We start from the raw sequence: 18,717 nt of genomic DNA, 5'->3' as shown, positions 1-18,717 counted from the left end.
TTTGCTCGACTTGTAATAAAAGCATTTAATGAAGAAGACTTAAAGCACGCAGGATAATTTGATTAATTGTATCTGTATTGAGTGTATTTGTGGAGATAGTTGCGGGTAATAATATTAATAACAACAAAATATATATTGTGTATAATAATAACATTGCTGCCATTTTGGCTAGCGATTGAAAAGTTACCTCTGTCTCCGGAGAGGAATATGTGTTAATTCATTGGCTGTTAACGTGCCACCGTGGGTGTTGCTGTTTCGGTTAGCAACAGCATTCGAAGCCGATTCAAAACGGACACAGCTTTTCAGCTTCAATCTCCGCCCTAAATGTTTCCGTTCAAATTTTAATAAGTTATCAAAATCTGCGTCCAGTTATGAGCGAGGGCGCCTCCGTCCCTCCATGTACGACGTAAAAGAATTAAGGTTGATTGAAAAAGCGAGTCAATTCCGGGATGAATCTGGGGTGGAGGTGAGGGGGGTGGGGTTTGGGGGGTTGGGGGGGGGGGGGCAGAGCCAATAAAAGTGAGTGGCTGGTGACCTGGCCGGCGTCTGCCTGAATGATTTGTGCACGATTAACGGAACGCGTGTCACACATTTATTTGGAGGTCGGCGGCTCAGCATGTTAGCTACCGAGCAGCTGCAGGAAAATAAACAGTTTTCATGAAAATACAACAAACTAAACGTCTCTTTTTTTTTTTTTTTTTTTTTTTTATAAATCTAGCATATGTGTGATTTTTGGGGACTAAACTGTATAAAAATTAATCCGTGATTAAAGATAAAAAGAGGAAAATAATGATACTACATTCTAAGAATTTTTTTTTTTTTATTATTTTAAAATAGGATTACATAAGTAATTTTATTTTACTACATTTAATATATTATAACTAATAAGAGTAAAACATATTTTATATAATTTGTCATCATTTCATTCATCACTTTTCAATATTCCAAAAATAAAAAGGTAACAAAAGAAAAAACATTCTCCCAGGAAAGCAGAGGCGGAAAGTTAGAATTTTGCAATGACTTTCTTTAAATTATAAAAAGACAATTTCATATCACGTAGTTAATATTTATACCACCTGACATTATTTCATTCGATTTTTACTTATATTTTAAAAAATTAAATACAAAGAGTAAATTGTGATTTTTCAGTTGAGGAAAAACAATGATTCAACATTGTTATTTATGAAACAAAATATACAAAATAAAAGACAATACTTAAATAGATGAGTAATTGTCATTTTTTTTTAAACTGAAAATATTTTTTAAGCTCAAGCGTAGCCGAAATACAAAAAAAAGAAAAAAAAAGATGCGATTTGTTCCATTCAATCATGGGATTTTTTTTTTTTTTTTTTTTTTTTTTTTTTTTTTTTTTTAAAAACAAGAAAGGATTTCACCAGAATAGTTTTCTTCTTAACAGATTGCCAAGGTACCGTGCGTAAACTCGGTATGAGCGGTCACTTGAAAGCAAGTGACAGCGATGTCCCAGAAGGCGCGTGTGCGCGTTCGCGAGCGCCTCACCGGCTTTCCCGATCTGCACGGCCAGCCTGGTCAGCTTCCCCTGCAGCACCGACTTCTCCTTCTTGGGCACGATCACCTTCTTCACCGGCTTGGCCTCCTCCTTCTCCTCAGACTCGCCCGCCTCCTCGCTCTTCAGCGGCTGGATCTCCAACGCCACGCCGTCCTGGGTCTTGGCTGGTGTATTTGGGGGAAAGAAAAGAAAGGGGGGGGGGGGGGGGGGGGGTGTTGCAAGGAGGAGGAAGGAGGACACGGATGAAAGTGTGCACGGATGACGGAGGAAGAGGAGGAAGGGCAGAGGATGAAGGGCAGAGAGGCAGAGAAAAGGTTAGCGAGGGTAACGAAAGGGAGAAACTTTGTTTTTGTTGTTTTTGCAGGGAGGAAGCGCCCCGGCGTGGCGACCCCACGACCTCTCTCGTCTTTCAGGGCACAGAGTCGCTTACATCGTGACAACAATCGAAAGTCTCTCGTGCAGCTTGGAGTCGACACGCGCGCACGCACGGACACACACACACACACACACACACACCAGATTGTGATGAAGAGCAGCCGACGCAATACACACAACAGCGGATCGATTACAACACAGAGCGCTTAACTTCACACGCGCAAGTGCACACGTCATGTTTGTCGCGTCGATTTTCACACAGCCCACAATTTGTTCGGGAAAATTCAGCCCTCGAAGACACTTTCGCTGAGCGACGGGAAATTTGGTGGTCAAGTCTATCGTCGGAAGACCCGCAAAAAAAAAAAAGTCTCTAGAGGACGGCCCAGAAAGGCACAGGAAGTCTGACATTACTTGTTGCTAGCGGACATTTTCCAGTCTTGTAGGGCAAAAAATAAATAAATAAATAAAATAAAATGCAGCCTTCCAAATCCAGTTTCATTCATTCATTCATTCATTCATTCATCATTCTTCCATTCCGCTTGTCCTCGCGCGGGTCGCGGGCGGGCTGGAGCCTATCCCCGGCCATCTTCGGGCGAGAGGCGGGGCACGCCATCAACCGGTCGCCAGCCAATCCAGTTTCAATCAGCAACATGAAATTTGATAGGCATGTCTGTCATGACCAGACCCACCAAAAAAGTATCAAAAGGTCATGGCCAAAAGGACACGGAAAGTCCGTCTTAGGGTTCGGGTTCAGGGTTGGGTTGGGGCTAACCTCTGACCTTTGCAGCCACTTCGATGAAGCAACATGAAATGCGTTTGTTTTTTGTGTTACCGTCAGCACCTGCGAATTTCTTCCGTAAAGCGTAGCACCCGTTATTTTTGGAGGCTTGTTGAGCGGCCAAAATTTACCGTCAGCCCCTTTGCACAATGCACAGGTTGTAAAACAACTTCAAAAAGGATTTTTTTCAATCTATTCTCATCTCAGTACAGTACCACCTTTTTTCTTTTTGTGCTAACAAGAAAGCCTTTCTACTTCTTCCACCTCTGAAATCAAAACATAAAGGTCGGAAGAGGGTATTCGCCAATTGTTCAAATCACAATGACGTCATTTGTTCCATTGAGGTTCAGTAAGCTATCAATCACCTCTGTCAGAAACCAAGAAAAATACATTTGTCCAAAAATGGATAAAAGATACGATCTGGTGGAAAACGTCAAAAATGCAACTACTCATGTGTTGACTCACAGTCGAGAATGAAGGAATCAAAATTTGTTTTTCCAAAAAAAAGGCCACGATAGAGCCAAAAGGTACAATTTGGTAGCAACAGTATATTATTGCTATACAATAGTTGAAGTTTCATGACATTTACATTACCACAGCTAAAATTGTTAAAAAAAAGTTCAGCGAGACGGACGCAAATGTTCAGCATAGAGTTGAAAGCGTCAATTGGCGATTGAGGATGGTGACCCGGAAAGGTGGCGACCTCCCGCACTACAACATCGTACACAGGGAGAGTTTCTTTGTCTCGCGCGAGAGCTCGCAGAGCCGACAGCGAGTCTCGGCCTCGTTTGCATAAGCGAGCGCTCTATTTGCATCTGCTTTTCACTGAGCCGTTTCCCAGCGTGCACCGCTGCTCGCCCGGCGAAAAGCCACCTCAGTTAATCTGACGCATTTAGACGCTTAAACGGCTCATGGGAAATGAGAGCCAACATTTAACGCCTCACATTTAGTGCTCGTTGATGTGAAAAACAAACTGATTTATTTCTTGAGTTCCCACCATTGATTTTAATATGGCCCGGGATTTATTTACATTATTTTTTTAAATTTAATTCAGCCTCAGAAGCCAGTTTGACTCGGCAGCATGAAATTCGGTAGACACGCGATTCGTGAGCAGACCCGCAAAGAAAGTCCGAAGAAGCCGTGCTCAAAGGAACACGGGTCGTCGGCCGTGGTGCTCTGAAGCATTCAATCGGTCGACGATTGCCCATTTTCATGGCGCTGAACCATACTAACGAATTATTGGCAGAGATTTAGTCCGATTGCTGCCAAATTTGAAAATGTTCAACTGTTGGTAAATTGCAAAATTGTTGCGTTTTTGTCATTGCGAGCGGACGGAACACGTCGGTGAAGTTTGACCACTCGCTCTGGAAATTCAGTCTCCGCAGCTCGTGGGTGCGTTTTACCGGACAAAGGCTTTGACTTGACATTTCTCCTACCATTTATCCTGTGATGCACCGCGCTGATTGTTTTTCAAACTTTGAAACGGTTTCCATGTCACGAACGAAGGCGCGCGTTGATTTATGAGCCGTGACAAAACAATCAATGGCAGACCATCAAAAGACATACAATAAAGATGAATAATCCCTCATAAAACAACTGTAACCTTTAAACAAAATCTTGAACATCTGGAAGTGAGTACCTCTGATTTTGTATTATTATTATTTTTTTTTTTTTTGCCTTTTCATTGTTTTACCGAGGGCAATAAAGCAATCGGCCGTCATAAATCAATCAGGAATCATTTGGCCTTTCTCCCTGGTTTACACAAATGATTGACAGATTCGACTTTTTTAAAAAAAATGTTATGTCAACATTTATGAAAAAAAAAACATTTATGAAAAAAAACACAACGCGTCACTGGAATGATGAAGCTGGATGGGGTGACTTTCAAACCAGGAAACTTTGCTCGAGCACACAACAAGGAACTGACACTGAGACCCACCGGCCAATCACAGCACGACTGCACCAGGGGACGCGTGTGTGTGTGTGTGTGTGCAGTGGGGGAGGGGGGTGGGGGGTCTGACAATCAAAAAAAATAAATAAAAAAATGACAGCAAGTCCACAGACAGACGACAAACTGAAAAAGGACCACCCGAAAAACCACAGCGATGCAGAACCACGACAGCTGGGTGGGAGGGGCGGATGGCAGGAGGAGGAAGAGGAGGAAGAGGAGGAGATGAGGCCGGCAGCGCGAAAGGAAAAAGAGGAGGAAGACGACCACGACCAGACAACATCAAAGTCCTGAGCAACAACCTGCAAAGAACCAATCAAGAAGAAGAGGAGGAGGAAGAGGAGGAAGATGAAGACAAGAAGCCGCCATCTCGCTTTCGGAAGGGGGGGGGGGGGGGGGGGGCAACTCCCGCAAATGCGCAAAGTGTCACACAGGCCGCAAAAGAAAACAATGTTTAAATACCCGACTTTTACAAATTTTGCACGGCGGACCGAGCGAAAAGCTGCAAGCCATTGACGCGAAACGCCGGTTTAAGGCTCGCTGGAGCTCCGTTCGCGTACTTCCAATACGATACGGCTAACGTTAGGTGGCCTAGCAAGCTACTGCTAGCACTGACGGTTGTACCGCCGTTCTGTCGAATCATGCTGTCAAGTTTCCGTGCGGGTGAAGTCATTTCATTAAAAATAAAGGCATTTAATGACAGGAAGTCAGCAGCCATTCTTTCTGTCATGTTTTAATGTCGGTTCGACCCGACTGATTGGAACGCACGATCTGACGACAGCAGCGATTTCCAACCTTTATGGAGCCAAGGAACATATTTTACAACTGAAACATCTCACGGCACACCAACAAACAAAAATGTCCCAAAAAGTAGATACATTCATTACTGTATGTACTTCCTGCCATCTAATAGAAGAACATTGATCATTTGTTCTGTCTGTCACTCTGCCTCACTGGCATAAATAGAGGAACACAGATACATTATTGATTGTAAATATCCTTTTTGGAGCAATTAAGTACACAAGTGTATTCAGTAAATGAACAGGTCCTGTAAATAGACACATTCCTCCATCTTGTAATCGGATCGGTGATCGTTTTTTTACACTCGCCGCTCGGCCCCAAAAATCGTGACCGTGTCAAGCCTCGAAAATATTATCGGTGTCAGAATGCTTTAGTTAAAACACTGTACCTCTGTCCTAATATGGAATTTATTTTGTTTTTGTAATATAAGAATAGATGAGATCAAATGTTTTGTCAATATAGTCAGCCAGAGATGCAAGGAATGCAAAGTTATCGACGTCCTTTCACCATCGCTCCTGTCACACTTGTATTGCGTGTTTTTGTTGGCACGTTAAGAACAAAAGTCCTGTTCATATTTTAATTGCTCATTTAAAAAAAGACCACTGAAGCAACACGTTTTTGGAGATTGTAGTGTGAGAGCTGCAGCTGGCTACGAGTGCGGACCGAATGCGTGGCGACAACGAGGAACTGAACTGAAAGTATTTGGAGGGTAATAATAGCCCGTGTCAGCAACATATTGAGGGAAACTCCGTTCAAGCCCCCGACCGGACCATCCGCCGACATCCCCGGCCGGACTCACGGCTGCGGTGTCCCTGAGCAAGACACCGACACCCCGAACTGCCCCCTGCGCCTGTGTGTGTCTTCACTGTGATGGGTAAAATGCAGAGAACAAATTTCATGTGCATGTTCACGGCAATAAAAGGGGATTCTTCTTCTACTTTGAACTGAACTTTGAACTAATTCGCGTAAAAAAATGAACAAATAAAAACTCTCTCAATACCGTGTATGTCGCTGATGGTGTCGTGGTCCACTCGCCTGACGTCGGTGCGGGCAGCGTGGGTTCAGTTGCCACTCAGTGACGGCGCGAATGGGAGTGCCGACGGTTGTGCGTGTCTATATTTGCCCTGCGACTGACTGGCGACCGGTTCTGGGTGTAGTCCGCCTTTCGCCCCAAGTCAGTTGGGATAAGCGGTGTTGAAAAGGGATGGATGAAATAGTGTGCATGTATATCTTTTCTATTTGTATATAGAAAAGCAAGAAATAAAAAAGTGGATATATGTAAACAAGAAGGTGCGCTTGATTTGGGTTTCCACCAAAGGCACAAATAGCAGCAGATGCCCAAACCGTAGGAGGTGCGTGTGAGCGCGTCCTTGCCCAGAAAGTCCGACGTGTGCGATGACAGACAAACGAGTGTGCTTCTAAAGGCATCAGAAACAAACACGCACACTTAACTTAACTTAACTTAACACTCCAAAGGCACTCAGGGGTGCGCTTCATTTCCTCCCCACGTCAACTTGGGCTGTGCAATGTGGATTCAAACAAAACCTTGATTTATTTATTTGACATGAATCTGATTTCAATCGATTCTTCTCCCTTCCGATTGTAGAAAACGCAAATAACAATGAGACTGTTCAAAACAGGTTTTGCTCTTTGTGTCTTTCCCCTTCAAATCTCGTGATAGCAAAGAAGCTTTGAAATGTCCCCCCCCCCATATTTAAATACACCTGTATTTAAATATGTATTGAATCGGCCTCTCGAATCGCGATTCGATTCAAAACCGATTTCTTTACGGGCGGAATGATTTGATACGAGTCGATCTCAGTATGGGAGCGATACGATTCTCGATTTCATTTGGTGGAGAAAAAAAATGCGAGAGTTAACATTTGCACGTGTAGATGCTCAACTTGACCCAATTCTATCACATGACATTTGTTTTATCCTGTTTTCAAACATTTAAAAGGCCACTTAACCCTGAGCATTGTTGCTTTCCGTACATTTTTGATTTTATATATATATATATATATATATATATTCTTTGCAAACTCTGCACGAACAATATTGAAAGCACCGCGGGTGGTCTCCCATACCGTTCCGTGCATTTTGTGCTGAGTGACTTTTTCAACTTTTAAGTCGCGACGACTAGCTTAGTTCAACTGCCGATTGTCGCGTCGGCTTCGGAACACCCCCGGCTGTGCGTCGTCTCGGCAGTTTCTTTTTAGGGCTGCAAAGTACCGACTCGAACGTCCAAGTGGACCGCGAGCGCTCGAGAAGAAGCGTTAGTTTGCCGAGTAAATTGCTGCGACGTACCCCACCTTTGCCATATCGTCTGCACCTTTACAACCTGCGGCGCACATTTCGCCGCCGGGCCCGGTGTCGACGGCGGACTCGAGATAAGGTACGTCGCGTGACGTCACAGTCGATGTTTACAACTCCTGGGGGAACGCTTCTTTGCTATCGCTGTGACCCCGAAAGTAGATGAACTACTGAAAAGCTATTTGATGTTGATGTCGTCGCAAGTATCCGGCACTGCCGTGTTTGGTTGTAAACATAACGTTACCTGCGGAGCACAGCGCTTGCGCTTGTCATATGAGATTAAAAGCTTAAAGTCCTCAGGCAATCGATTCCTAGCCTCGCGATATCCGGTCCTCAGTCGTCCGACAGACTTATCGAAGGCTTTCTGGCGGATTTTGTATCGATAACGGAGTTGCTGCTACCGATGCGGTCTCATCGCTCGCTTTTACGAACGGCTATCCGGTCGCATCAGGTTTGTCGTTCCCAACCCTTGTTTGTGGATTGTGATTTAATGCTTCAATTTATTGTGTTGCTCCTTTTAGTGTGCCCGCCTTGGCCACCAGGAGGCGGTAATGTAGAATACAGTCATGCAGCAAAAAAGAACAGACTTCTTCTACTGTCCTAACTTGTCAACACGGTCTCTGTTGGCAGCCATGTCGTTAGTGTAAGCAGCGCACATCAGCGGGGATGCGCGTTGAACTAAAGAAGCTGCAAAAATAAATACATAAATAAATAAATACAAATAAACATCACCGTGACAAAAGCAGAGGCAAAGGTGGGGAAGGTGGAGAGTTGCACCCGGGAAAAGCGAGAGAACAGCCCCCTTTGTCAACAGAGAGAGAGAGAGAGAGAGAGAGAGAGAGAGAGAGAGGAGAGAGAGAGAGAGAGGGAGAGAGAGAGAGAGAGAGAGAGAGCCTCCTGCCTCTGGATGGAGATGACGGGGGAAGAGGACGCAGGAGAAGAGGGAGAGGACGAGGAAAGGGAGGATGGCGAGACAGAGCGACAGGTGGATGAATGGAGGGGGTTACCTTTGTTGCGATTTTCGGGGGGTCCTTGTTTTTTACCTGTTCGGACAGAAAGAGAGGGCGGAATGCTGAGAAGATGGATCAAAAGAATCAAACTGAAGGAGAACTTCAAACAGTGCCAGTGTGCGTGCGTGTGTGCTCTGTGCGTGTTGTTGGCAGGAATGGACCAATCAGAGGAGAGAGAGACACTCACACCCCGTCGCGTTCAGCAGGAGCCAACCAATCATGGCTGATAACTTGATCAAATGCTCATTTTGTTTTTTGCCAATCAGGTTTTTAAAAAATAAATATATATATATATATATATATATATAATCCATGCGCAACAAATACACATTTAAAACAATAACATTAAGGAGACTTTTATAATTACAATTGCCATAGTTTAAATTTATGAAAAAAATTAAGTTATAATAATTTGTGCAATATTATAGTAAGTTATAAACATGTATCATAATTGGAAAAAGAAAAAGTATGATTACAACATTTTGTTTTTTCTGTTGGACAATAACAGTATAATTCCACTCTTATCTTAAGGGTTACAAGTTTTAAAAAGTACAATATATTTTTAAACAAATATAATAAATTACAAAGCTTTTTTTCTTTTGAATGAAAAATACCATAATGTTGTATTATGTTTTATTTTTTTCCAATTGAGATTCTGATTATTTTAAGAAATGTTGGTTGTTTTTCTTAATGAAATTATAATTAATATTTTATTCTAAATATCTTTTTTTAAATTTTAACTTAAAAAATAAAATGTTGCTACACTTTGTTCATAGTTTTAAAGCTCATGTGATCATGATTTATTTAAAAACGTACTGTATAATACATTTCTTGTACAAATGTATAAATGAAAACAGGTTTCTTTTTTTTTTAAATTGATTAATAATATATATATTTTTAAAATTGACTTGAAAATGGTTAATACATTTTAGAAAAATTTACACAAATTAAAAAGCATATTTTTTAAAAATACCACTTTTGTATCATGTTCCATTATTTTTAATTGAGATTGTGATTTTTTTTTAAATGTATAAAACATTTATAAATATATATTTTTTAATTAAACATTTGTAAGTGTTAATTTTTTGATGCACTTAAAAATGTACTGTAAAATAAATAGATTTAAAAAAAAAACATCTGAAGAAATACATTTTTCATTTTAAATAAAATAGAAACTTATAAATTAATTTATATTTTTATTTAGCTCCTGGGGAATATGATCTTGTGTCAAATTTGGTGGGTTTTTTTCCTCACTTGACTTGCTTGCGAAATGCGTAAAAAAAATAAAATAAAACAACACTTGAGGCACATTGCGTCCGCCTTTGCGCCGACTTGGTCCATTCATCCACTTTCCAAATGAAATGACCGACAAACTCAAACGTTAGCCAAGGAGACAAACGAGCGGACAGAAAATTCTAAAGAACGAGAGAGCGTGATCAGCAGCAAATCATAAACACTACGAGAGCGCAGTCGCCAGCGCCGGCGGCATTACGCCGCTCTGCGTACACAGCAAGATCCTTTTTTTTGGGGGGAAAATGTCTTTTCTTATAAAATACCAGTAGAGGCGCGTGCTTAATCAAGGAGGCGGTGGCATTGTAACGATTATTTCATTCATTCATTCAACAGGAACGCCACACTGATGATTGATGATTGGTCAACCTGACAAGAAGAAGTCACGTGTAAGGTTAATTACACGCGCGAGTTTTTTTTTTTTTTTTTTACTTCACTTGTCTGGATTTACACTGCAGCTCGGCTTCGCATTTTATTATTGCACCATTTACATTTACTTTCAATGCTAGATGTATTTCTAATGTAGAAAACACTGGTGTAACAATGAATCGATTATCAAATTAATTGACAACTATTTTAATCATCGATTTATCGTTTAGAGACCTTGTTTATCTTAGAATTGTCTAAATCCTCAGACTTTCAGCCTCCCAAAAGTAAATATTCTCAAATGCAAACAATCTTTGTGTTGAATCAAAATAAGACCTTTGCAAACATCGGCTTTGACTTTGGAAAACAATGATGAACATTTTTGCTGATTTTCTGACATATTACGGATCAAACCAGTAAAGGAATCTTAATTTATGTTTGTGCATTCTCTGGACTGTCATTTTGAAATATTGTCCTGTTTTTTTTGGGGGTTTTTTTTGTTTTGTTTTTTTAATTCAAGTCATCGATTAATAATTAAAAAATAAATAAATCAATCAACAGATTAATCGATTCATAAAAAAACAGTGGACCCCGACTATTCGCGGGAGATAGGGAATGGACGAAAATCTGCCAACAAAAAAAAAAATAATAATTTGTTTCCCAAAAAGTCTTGAATAATAAGATGATGTCATGCTGGACACTGAATCATTTCAAAATACCGAAAGCACTTTCCCACTTGCATTTTCTAAGTTAGGCACTTTAGACCTGGTTTTGATGTGAATATCGTTAATATGTCTTGCCCATGTAGGAAGTCATCTGTTAAGGAACTACGAATGCAAACTAGCTACAGTACAGGAAGTCCTCGATTTACGAACGAGTTCCGTTCCTACGCTGGCGACGCAACCCGAATTTCCGCGTAAGTCGGATTTCACCGATAAAGTCGAAATTTACGACGAAATACTTCTGTTACTCGCTAAGCAGAAACACTACGGTGCCGGGACAAAATGGCGGACGCGGCACGGGCGTCGTAAAGTCGAAACGTCGTAGGTCGAGGACTTCCTGTATATGTTAACTTCGGCACATTGACACAAGTATTGTACTGTGCTCATTAACGTGCATTGCCCCCTTTTAAATAAATAAATACAAATCAATCAATCAATCTTTAGATGCTATTTATTGTTCTACATGCCTCTTCTATAGCATATTTACATGATATTTACATTTACTGCCGCATCGCATCAAATTTGATCTCAACACTGACACATACATACATCATCATACGTCATATTTAAGCATGTAGTGTAAATCCAGCCTATGAAGTCATTTCACATAGTTTGTGTCAAGTTGTTTTGTTGGCTGACAAAAGTCCAAATGAGCACAAGAAACATTGATGGAGTTCTGGTGTTTTGTTGTTGTCGCTCATGTTTGTGTGCGTCTCATCCGTACTTTTCTTGGCCTTCTTCTCCTCGCCGTTCTCGCCGGCACCGAGCAGCGTGAAGATGATTCCCGTCTGAGAGTTCAGGCCCACGGCCGACACCACCATCCGGCCCGAGCCCTCCATCACGTGCGTCCCTGGCGGGGTGGGGGGAAAAAAAAGAAAAAAAAGAAAGACATCTTTGGTATTGATATTCTAACATATAATATATAACATACAAGACAGCTAACTTGAGAACAAAATGTGCCGATTTAATTTGGCAACGTGACGAGATTTCCCTGAGGCGAGTCTGTCAGAATGCTGATTGTTGTGGGAACGGCCCCTTCGACCCGAGCGCCACACGGCGAGCATTTTGAAAATCGGATCCAGGGTTCTGAAGAAATTGAGTTTTTGTGCCGAAAAAAAATGGACTGTTGGGAGAATCTTTTTGTGTGATATCGCCTGCAGAAGATTTGGTCAAAAAACACCTTTAAATTGAAATAAAACAGTATAACCTCCTTATTTCGCAGCATATCTCCTCAACTAGGCGGCACGGTGGGCGACTGGTTAGCACGTCTGCCTCACAGTTGTGAGGACCGGGGTTCAATTCCCGACCCCGCCTGTGTGGTGTTTGCATGTTCTCCCCATGCCCGCGTGGCTTTTCTCCGGGCACTACGGTTTCCTCGCAAAAACATGCGTGGTAGGTTCATTGACGACTTTGAATTGCCCGTAGGTGTGAACGTGTGCGCGAATGAGTTGTTTGTGCCCTGCGATTGGCTGGCGACCAGTTCAGGGCGTAGCCCGCCTCTCGCCCGATGACAGCTGGGATAGGCTCCGGCACGCCCGCGACCCGCGCGAGGAGAAGCGGCTCCGAAAATGGATGGACGGAAGCTCGTATTTGTGAGAAGAGCAGTGCGGGCAGCAGAATAGGTCATGTACTTTGGTAATTGATTTGTCTGTGCAGATTCTCAGTCATCCACGAGTAGGATTAATAATTTGGTTTTTTGTGAATTTCTTGGTTATGGAGGATTTCACGTGTGTTTCAAGTGCTCATTCCACGTTTTTAGTTTTTAGGAAATGACACAAAGATGGTGGCCACTTGTTACGTTGCTTTTTATTTAAGGGTACAATTTCTAATAAGAATCACTAAAATGCTAACGGCTGGCATGCTAACATACGCTGTCGTGAGACGGCAGCGTCAGCGCTAACAGTAAACTTGAGTACAAAAAGCATCGAGGGTTTTACATCCTGCCCTACGATTTCTAATAGGAATTGATCAAAAGCAAACATGCTAACATGTAATCAGATAGCACCGGCAGCGCTAACAGGAACGCGAACAAAAATCGTCACGGTAGACGGATAATGATTTTACATCTTGCTCTGTCGTCACGTACTATTTCAAACGAGTAAGAAGGGGCGAGTGCTGATAGCAGGTATCAGTATCAGGTCGATACCGCCCTTTTAACGTATCGGGTACTCGTGAAGGCTGCCGATACCAGTCGCCGATATTTGGGGCAAAAAAATCTAATCTGACATATCGTAAGAACTCCTCGCCAGTAGTTGACGCTACACTGCTCAAGTGCGGAATAGGGTTTTCAAGTAGCCACAGACACACAGTCTTATATCACAGTCAAATTCCACTTCCTGTTCTCTGTTTATTGTCGCTCACCATGACCCGCCAGTTTTGATCGAACTCCAAATTGGATCCGTTTTTGGGGCGTTCCAGGTTAAAACTCACCCGACAGCAACATTGGATCTTTCTCCAGAGACTTGCGGACCTGATCGGACTCTCCGGTGAGGGAGCTCTCGTCGATCTTCAGGTCGTTGCCTTGAATCAGAATCCCGTCGGTGGGCAGCAGATCTCCTGCGGGTCCGAGAGAACAACGCTGATCAATTGCTAACATGTTAGCATTTAGCAAGACATCAACCGGAACAAAAAAATAAATAAAATCAATAAATAAAGAACGAAAAGCAAAAAGCACTAAAAGGCAGCTTAATCAGGATTTTACATCTTACCCTGTTGTCTGGTACCATTTCACCAAACAAGACTTTTACAGTCGAATGCTAACAAACGTTTGCGTTTTGCGTACCGTATTTGATCTGGGCGATGTCCCCCACCACCATCTCGGCCACGGGGATCTGAATGACTTGTCCTTTGCGAATGACGGTGAACTTCTGCTCCTGCTCAATGCGACTCTGGAGGCCTCGGAACTGCTTCTCTTTTGACCAATCGTTGAAGGCCGTCACCAGCACCACGATGATGACCGAGAACAAGATGGCCGCGCCCTCGATCCAGCCTGCCTGCGCCTCGCCTTCGTCCTCCACGCCGCCCGACGCCTGCCCGCAAGCTGGAAAAGACGCGCAGAAACACTTTTGTACTCGGCTGTGTGGGGCAGGGAGCGCTCTGCCCTGAGTTACTATGGAAACAGCATCTTGATGAGAGAAAAAAAAAAAATGCTAACACTAATAAATTACGTTTTGAGTGTAGTAGTGATTCAATTGCCAGATGAATGCGTCACACTCTTCCCGGCCTTCTCGCCTGTGTGGGGGCAGCGGAGCCCATTGACCCAAGTTACTGCTAAAAAAGCCTACTGATAAAATGTTGACATCATAGTCAAATGTTTTACTTGGCAATAGTAATTAAATATATATTACTGAGTCGTCGTAGTAATGTGTCACACTTGCCGACTTTGTAGCAAGCTGGAAAAGACGCGCAGAAACACTTTTCTACTCGGCTGTGTGGGGCAGTGATCTCTCTGCCCCAAGTTACCATAAAAACCGAAAAAAAAATGCTAACATGACAGTAACATTTTAACCATTGACTGACCGACCGCTGACTTGCCTTTCTCAGCTGTGTGGGGCAGTGGAATCTCTGGCACTAGTTACCATGGAAACAGAATACTGCTAAAATGCTATGAATACAATTTAAATATGAAAATAGTATTTTCTCCACGTAAAATACGGAGCACTGATTCAATTGCATCATACTTTCTGAATTTGGCCGTTGACTCTCCCTGTCCTTTCTCGGGTGTGTGGGGCAGTGGAGCCTCTGCCGCAAGCTACCGTGGAAATAGCATATTGATAAAAAGCTCAAAGTAAAAATTGAACTTGGAAAAATGCCTTTTTATATACAATACAATGTTGCGATTCAACGGCATCAGACTTTCTGACTCTCTCAGCTGTGTGTGGCAGTGGTACCCTCTGCCCCAAGTTACCGTGAAAAAAGCTTTTGGATTAAATGCGAACATAGTATTTTTTTACTTTGCAATCGTCCTTTTATAAATAATACAGAGTAGAAGTGATTCAATTGCGAGATGTGCGTTGTTGCCACTCCCTGTCTTTTCTCAGCTATGTGGGACAACGGAGTGATCTGCCCCATGTTACCATAGAAACAACATATTGCTAAAATACTAACATTAAGAATGTATTTCGACTGTCCAGCCGACTCTCCCTGTCCTGTGTGGGGCGGCGGAGCCCTCTGCCCCTGCTCAAATCATATCCTCCAGAACTAGGCATTAGGTAGCAATCAGTGCCCACGATTGATTTGAATTTGTCCTGGAACCAACACGTTCCAATTTCAAGCGTTTTGACGGAGGCCTCGGCCGAGATCTCTAGGCGGCAAACGGACCTTCACTGTCTCCGCCTTCCAGGTGGTAGAAGGACAAGCCCAGCGAGATGATGGCAGCGATCTCCAGGATGATGAGCGTGACATCTTGAAGGGCTTCCCACACCAGCTGCAGGAAAGTTTTGGGCTTCTTGGGCGGGATGAAGTTCTGCCCGAAAGCCGTGTGTCGCTTCTCCAGGTCCACTGGGTTGCCGGACAGACCTACGGGACACAAGTGGCACTCGGTCATATATGTGCCAGTCTCAGGTCTTAACACATTTACAATCCATTTTTTTGTTCTTTTTAAGAAATAACGCGGTTATAAAAAGTCACGGTTACCAAACCGTTAAAACTTTCTATCAGCTGTATGAGCAGTTTTTTGTCATCAGTGTAGAAAAAGTGATTTTTGTCTCTTTTGGGAATTCGTCCGGGTACCGCGGCTTGGTAAGGAAGGTTATGCCAAACGTGCTAACAGAGAGTGGCTGCCATAGGAGGAAATACTTCCGATAAGATATAATTCAATATAATAATATAACGTTGTCTTGAAATGCAGATTTGCAATCAGCGACGAGAGTTAGTGTGTCCACAATCGGTGTAATAGAAAAAGATTTTGTTACTGAGGCTAACTAGCTCACTATCCAACTCGCGTGGCTAAAATCTGATCATTTCTGCTCTGTTGTTACTTTTTATCAATTCATTCAATTGACTTCACAAAGCTCAGAAGTAGCTACTAACTTTCTGAGAAATAGGAATATAATATAATAATGACTTTTTTTTGGTCCTGTTCCGCTGTTCGGTCAAGCGGAATGGAAGCTCTGTAACCCTTTTATGCCGGAACAGTTTTACTGTGTCACAGTGGAGTTTTGAAGCGTCCGCTGCGGTATTAGAATTGAGCTTCATTGAGAATCCGAGTCGATCAGTCGAACAGAACAAAGTTTCTCGAAGGGAGAGAGAAACAAAGACAAAAGACATCGCACTAATTGTAAACAGGATGAGCGAAGTAAATCACCACATTATCTACAAGAATGAAACGTTAAATAGGAGTGTCGCACGGCGCTGTAGCGCGCCACCCTGTGAGGGAAGGACAGGACGAGATGGAACAGGACAAGGACAGCAGGACGAGGGTCGTGAACTCGGCTGTACAACTGACGTGGGCTGGGATTGACTATGTAATTTATAAAAGTCTATTGGACGAGAGTATAAGTGAGGGGACACACAAGCAATTCGCATATTCATGAGTTATTTTTCACAATAAGCGAGCGGTCTCACACCCAGCGAAAGAGTCCCAGGGGCGTGTGTCTGCGGACACACGCAAGTGAATTGACACCGTTTTGACACTGCGCAGGCCGAGGACCCCGCCCGATCAATCGAGGGGTGGGATCGGGATCGGGCCCAGGCCTCCACCTGAGAGCGGCCCGGTGGACGGGACACGTCCCACACCGAGGGACCCGGGGAGGTCCGCCGGCCCCACCGAGGCGCCCTGACAACCGGCCACCCGGTGGGCTCCGCAGGGACCCAACGCCACCCTCCCGACCCCATACCAGTCCCCCAGGAACCCTTTGTTATGTATATGTGCCCAGATGTGATTAGTGAGAAAAATACATACAGTGGGTGGTGTGAGCATGTGCTCAGTGAGTGATTAGGAGGCATGGCTCCTGCAGGTCTTAGCGGTAGCTAATGCGACCACTAATGATTGTGAATATTTATTAGGGAGGTCGATTATGCTTAAGTCACCCAGTATGCACAATCGTGTGGAAAGTGGCATCCTGAAATTCCAAAGGCCAGAGAGTTTTTGTGTAACCGAAGACCAAAAGCATTGAATTGGTGTACATTCCCATATAGCATGAAAATAGGTGCCTGGGGTATTTGGGTGCATTGCACGCATATATTAGATTTTCTATCCATAGTGCACTGAGTAAAGTGTGTTCTCAGGAGCACTTTATATTGTATAAGCTGTAGATTTGTGTCATTCTAAACGTATTGTTACAAATCCGTATCCAGTAGCTACGGTCAGCGGACATGGAAAAGTGTTCTTCCCATTGGGTGATTGGTAAATGCATTGCTTTAGTACATGAAATTCATTTATAAACTTTTGAAAGATTTCTTTCACTTTGCGGGAGAAGCTTCACTATTTGCTTGACAAACTCCGGCTGTTCGAGTGTGCTCTGGAGTGTTGGTATTCTTCTTTTTTCTTTTATTTATTTATTTTTTTTAATTGCCGCTTTTAATTTATTGTATTGAAGACATTTTCCGCCTGTTATTTGGAATTCTTGGAACAGTTCCTCACGCGTCCTAAAAACATTATTGTTAAATAGTTGTTGTAGGTGGTCAATTCCATGTTGTTCCCATGTAGTAAAAGGAAGGGGGTATATTCTTCATTTCAAAATCGGGATGATGACACACTGGGAGCTAATTGAGATCCTGTCGATTCTAATCTGGATGCGATGATTGGGTTCTTGAAGCATTCATGGTGTTTAAGACTTGTGGAAAGAAATGGGAGTTTTGGGAGTTTGATGTTGTTGCAGTGTATTTGTTCCAATTCTAGCCAAGAATCACACTCGTCACTGCGGTGCAACCATTTGATGAGCTATTGGAATTGGTTGGCTAAATAATAGTGTTTCAAGTTGGGAGCATTTAGGCCTCCCTCCTGTTTACTTTTCTGAAGAGTGGATCGACGGATTCTATTTTTCTTATTTTTTTGAATCCAATTCTGTTACAGCGGAATCTAAAGGTTTGAAACCTTTTAAATGTGGTCTTAAATGGAATCATTGAAAATAAATAATTTCTTTGAGGTAAGGTTTTCAGTTTTATTGTAGCTATTCTTCCCAGTCGCGATATAGGCAAGTTATTCCAGTGTCTTAAATCAGATGAGATTTTTCCAAAAGTGGTGTGCACTTTAGATTGGTTGTGAGTTTTGACGAAATAGTAATACCTAAATACTTAATGTTTCCAATCGGAATAGGGTAATTTGGGATTTGATCTGCAGGAGTCCACGAGTTTGCTGTTATTGGGAGCATTGTTGATTTTGTCCAGTTGATAGAGTAGTCTGACAGTAGTCTAACCCTGATGAGAAAACTTGGGTTCCTGTAAGTAAAGAATATCATCAGCATACAGATTGATTATGTGAGCTGATACCTTTTAATATTAGCATTCTGATGTAAAGCGGCAGCAAGAGGTTCGATGAATATCGCAAATAGCATTGGTGAGAGTGGACATCCTTGTCTGGTAATGTAAAACTTTGGGAAGTAATCCTACTTGTGGTGACTGGCGAATTGTATAATGTTGCTATC

The 18,717-nt window shown here is 42.7% G+C and overlaps 1 protein-coding gene across 7 annotated transcripts in view; it reads right to left on the bottom strand.

Annotated features, from left to right (window-relative positions):
* Positions 1 to 18,717, bottom strand: part of LOC133409170 (plasma membrane calcium-transporting ATPase 1-like) — a 79,726-nt gene that overhangs the window by 23,663 nt on the left and 37,346 nt on the right. For all 7 annotated transcript variants that reach the window (XM_061688814.1, XM_061688813.1, XM_061688811.1 and 4 more), the window contains 6 exons: positions 15,452 to 15,649; positions 13,914 to 14,171; positions 13,562 to 13,687; positions 11,856 to 11,981; positions 8,751 to 8,786; positions 1,519 to 1,692 (listed from right to left, as the gene is read on the bottom strand). In XM_061688814.1, coding sequence (XP_061544798.1) covers positions 1,519 to 1,692; positions 8,751 to 8,786; positions 11,856 to 11,981; positions 13,562 to 13,687; positions 13,914 to 14,171; positions 15,452 to 15,649 — 918 coding nt within the window. The remainder of the gene's footprint in view (positions 1 to 1,518; positions 1,693 to 8,750; positions 8,787 to 11,855; positions 11,982 to 13,561; positions 13,688 to 13,913; positions 14,172 to 15,451; positions 15,650 to 18,717) is intronic.

This window comes from Phycodurus eques, chromosome 10 (genome assembly GCF_024500275.1).
Source record: "Phycodurus eques isolate BA_2022a chromosome 10, UOR_Pequ_1.1, whole genome shotgun sequence".
Lineage (NCBI taxonomy): Eukaryota > Metazoa > Chordata > Actinopteri > Syngnathiformes > Syngnathidae > Phycodurus > Phycodurus eques.
Note: the sequence above shows the minus strand (reverse complement) of the source record. Positions and strands in the feature narration are given on the sequence as shown.